The sequence below is a fragment of the Plasmodium vivax genome, genomic scaffold (genome assembly GCF_000002415.2).
Source record: "Plasmodium vivax scf_6698 genomic scaffold, whole genome shotgun sequence".
NCBI lineage: Eukaryota > Apicomplexa > Aconoidasida > Haemosporida > Plasmodiidae > Plasmodium > Plasmodium vivax.
The window spans coordinates 1-2,975 of record NW_001850191.1 but is presented as its reverse complement, the minus strand read 5'-3'; the positions used below and the strand labels follow the sequence as shown (position 1 = coordinate 2,975).

General features: G+C 21.4%; 1 protein-coding gene across 1 annotated transcript; it reads left to right on the top strand.

Annotated features, from left to right (window-relative positions):
• Positions 1-13: 13 nt before the first annotated feature.
• Positions 14-685, top strand: PVX_070190 (variable surface protein Vir28, truncated, putative; the record flags this gene model as incomplete). The annotated part of the gene is made up of 2 exons (XM_001612401.1): positions 14-372; positions 494-685. Coding segments are annotated over 2 exons (549 nt in total), but the record flags the coding sequence as incomplete, so codon positions are not given.
• Positions 686-2,975: the final 2,290 nt, after the last annotated feature.

The following is a 2,975-nucleotide window of genomic DNA, read 5'->3' as shown; positions in this document are numbered from 1 at the left end:
ACTATTGACATAGATTCTAGAGAATATGAAGTACATCAAGCAGCAATAGTAACTCAAGATGGACAAAGGGATGATATACTAACAAATCCCCATATAGAAACAAGAGGCAATCTAGAATTATCAGCAACAGAAAATTCAAGAATTTCTCGAGAAAAAGGTCGTTTATATAATAGCTCAGTATATCAACAAGAAGATAATTTTTATCCATCAAAAATTCCAATTGATTCACAATTAAATGCAGATAACACAATTAGTGAAGAAGGGATCATGGGAACAATGAAAAATGCTATTTCTGGATTTATGAACGAAGTTGAACCAGCACCAATTCTTGGTGTATCTGGTGGAATGGGTGCTTTATTTTTGCTTTTTAAGGTATTATAAATTTAGGACATATATCCAAGTGTTTACGTTACATTTAAATAAAAATTATAATTATCATACCATTATTTTATATAATTGTTCACACCACTTTTTTAACATTAGTATACTCCAGTTGGGACATTCTTTAGAGGAGGAAGAAGAATTAATAATCGAATCCCCCGTACTTTCTATGGACAATTTGCAGGAGGATCTGCAGGATATGATGATTTTTATGAAGGAGGTTTTGGACCAGGTCCAATTAATATATCTTACAGGCCTGAATTGGAATAATATATTAGTTCATCAAAGCATGTCGATCGAATAAGAATATTACCATAAAACATATATAAACCATGCATTCTGTAACTATATTTAAACAATTATAACATAATATCTCTATTAAATATATATTTGTTAAGAATTAAATCTAAATATAATATAATTTTTTAAATACAATTCATCTAATGTTATCATATATATAGTTATAACATTACGAAAAATGCGTTAAAATAAAAAAACTACAAAACAAAAAAAAATGAATTATGAAAATATACACATAACATAGATTAAATGACACATTAAATAACTGTTAATATTTTATACGAAATAAAAGATATTACTTAATTAGTAGAAAGAAAAAAGCATCACTATTTATAAGTATATATGTCAATACACATATACTTGTAATATGTAAATATGCAAAAAATTTTATAACATGCATAATAAAATAATATTTTAAACTAATCACACTAATATATATTCTCCTATTAGAACAAATGCTCACAAATCATGTAATTATATTTAAAAGATATGAATAAAATTACATAACATGGATAAACACCTTCTACATAAAAATGAAACATCTTTTTATAAAAATAAATTAATCTAAAATATATTAAAAGATTTTATTAATTTTAAAAGTACTATGAATGATAGTTATATATTTAAAGTAAAAATGCTCTTCCATATACGTTATATTATGTAATCTATTATTTAATGGAAATCTATTCATAGATTATAATTTTTTCACTTAATTTTTTTATTTAATAATCATTTACTATTTTAATTATATACCTTTTTTAAATATACACAACAATAAATTTTTTATATTATGATACACATTGTATACATTAAGGTAAGTATTACTTCTTTCAATTGAGACTTGGCTCATATATATTTTCTCTAAATTTCATTATATCAAATATGTTTTCAGAAAAAAATATAATTAATCGTCTAAACTATAAATATATTTCACAAAATTACGATTAATATGGAACTAATCAAGTCAAATATAATTGAATTATTCTCGATTTTTATGTCATATTTAAAAATGTAAATAAGGAGTAACATAACTATTCTCTACACATTTATGAATAAAACTTATACGTCCAATATTTCGGTATTAAATATATATTTCCTTATTTCATATTTAAAAATTAAAGAAATAATAAAATTAACAAAATTTCATTTATTACAATTAATATAAAAATATGCATATGCATTATRTATTAACGATAAGGATATTTCCCTATATTTATTATATATTTTTAGTTAAATCCAAATGTAGTTCTCTTTGTATAGAAATATACATTTTCTTGAAAGCACCACAACATATTTGTGCTATAAGTATAATTTATAATATATCACGTTTTTTGGGGTAGTTTAAGGCATAATTAAATATCCTTATTATGCGTATATATATTACATTAATTCATTAATAATTACTGCAATAAGTAAATATATTTTTTAATTGTAAAGAAAATGAAATTAATCTTTCAGTTATATACAGTATGATATGCTATATGTCACTAATAAATATGTTTTGTTCAAATGTTATTATTCTTATATATATTAACATAATTCAAAAGAGATAATTTCTTATTTTTATACCAAAAATATAATATCCTTATTATCATTATATTCCTAATGATAATAGGCAAGGATAATATATTATTCAGGTGATATGCCTTGTTTAAATAATAACATTTTTTTTTCTTTCTTATATGCACGACTTGCTTATAAATGCTTTAAAATAAATATGTAAGTAAAAAATTAAATTGATTTTAAATTAATTATAAAATTAATGTGTAACAGTTTATTTTTATTAAAACAATGTAAAATTTTTTGCATTAACATTCAACCTTATTGTATTCTAATCACATCAGGATATTCTTAATAGATATATAAGGAGTATTTTATCTTTTTGGTCATTTATATACAATATTTAAAAGAATCATATTTATATGGGATATTGTGTCATATAAAAATAAATACATAACTCATATAAATATATATTATAAAAATACATTTCATTAATCATAATGATATGTACTAATTAAATCCTATTAAGAACATAATAATATTTATGCATATTTATAATATATATAAAGTATGAAAAAACTCAGTACACTTGCCATAACACGTACATGTCTTCATTTTATGATATTAGAAATGAAGGTAACATGATATGATATATTAATTATGTTTTACCCAGCTTTCCTAATAGATAATCACATATATAAAATGCTTATTACATTTACGCTTATTTAGCGTGCATTAATAACATTTTATATTCAATATGAATTGTATTTAATTATATATATATAAATGATAAT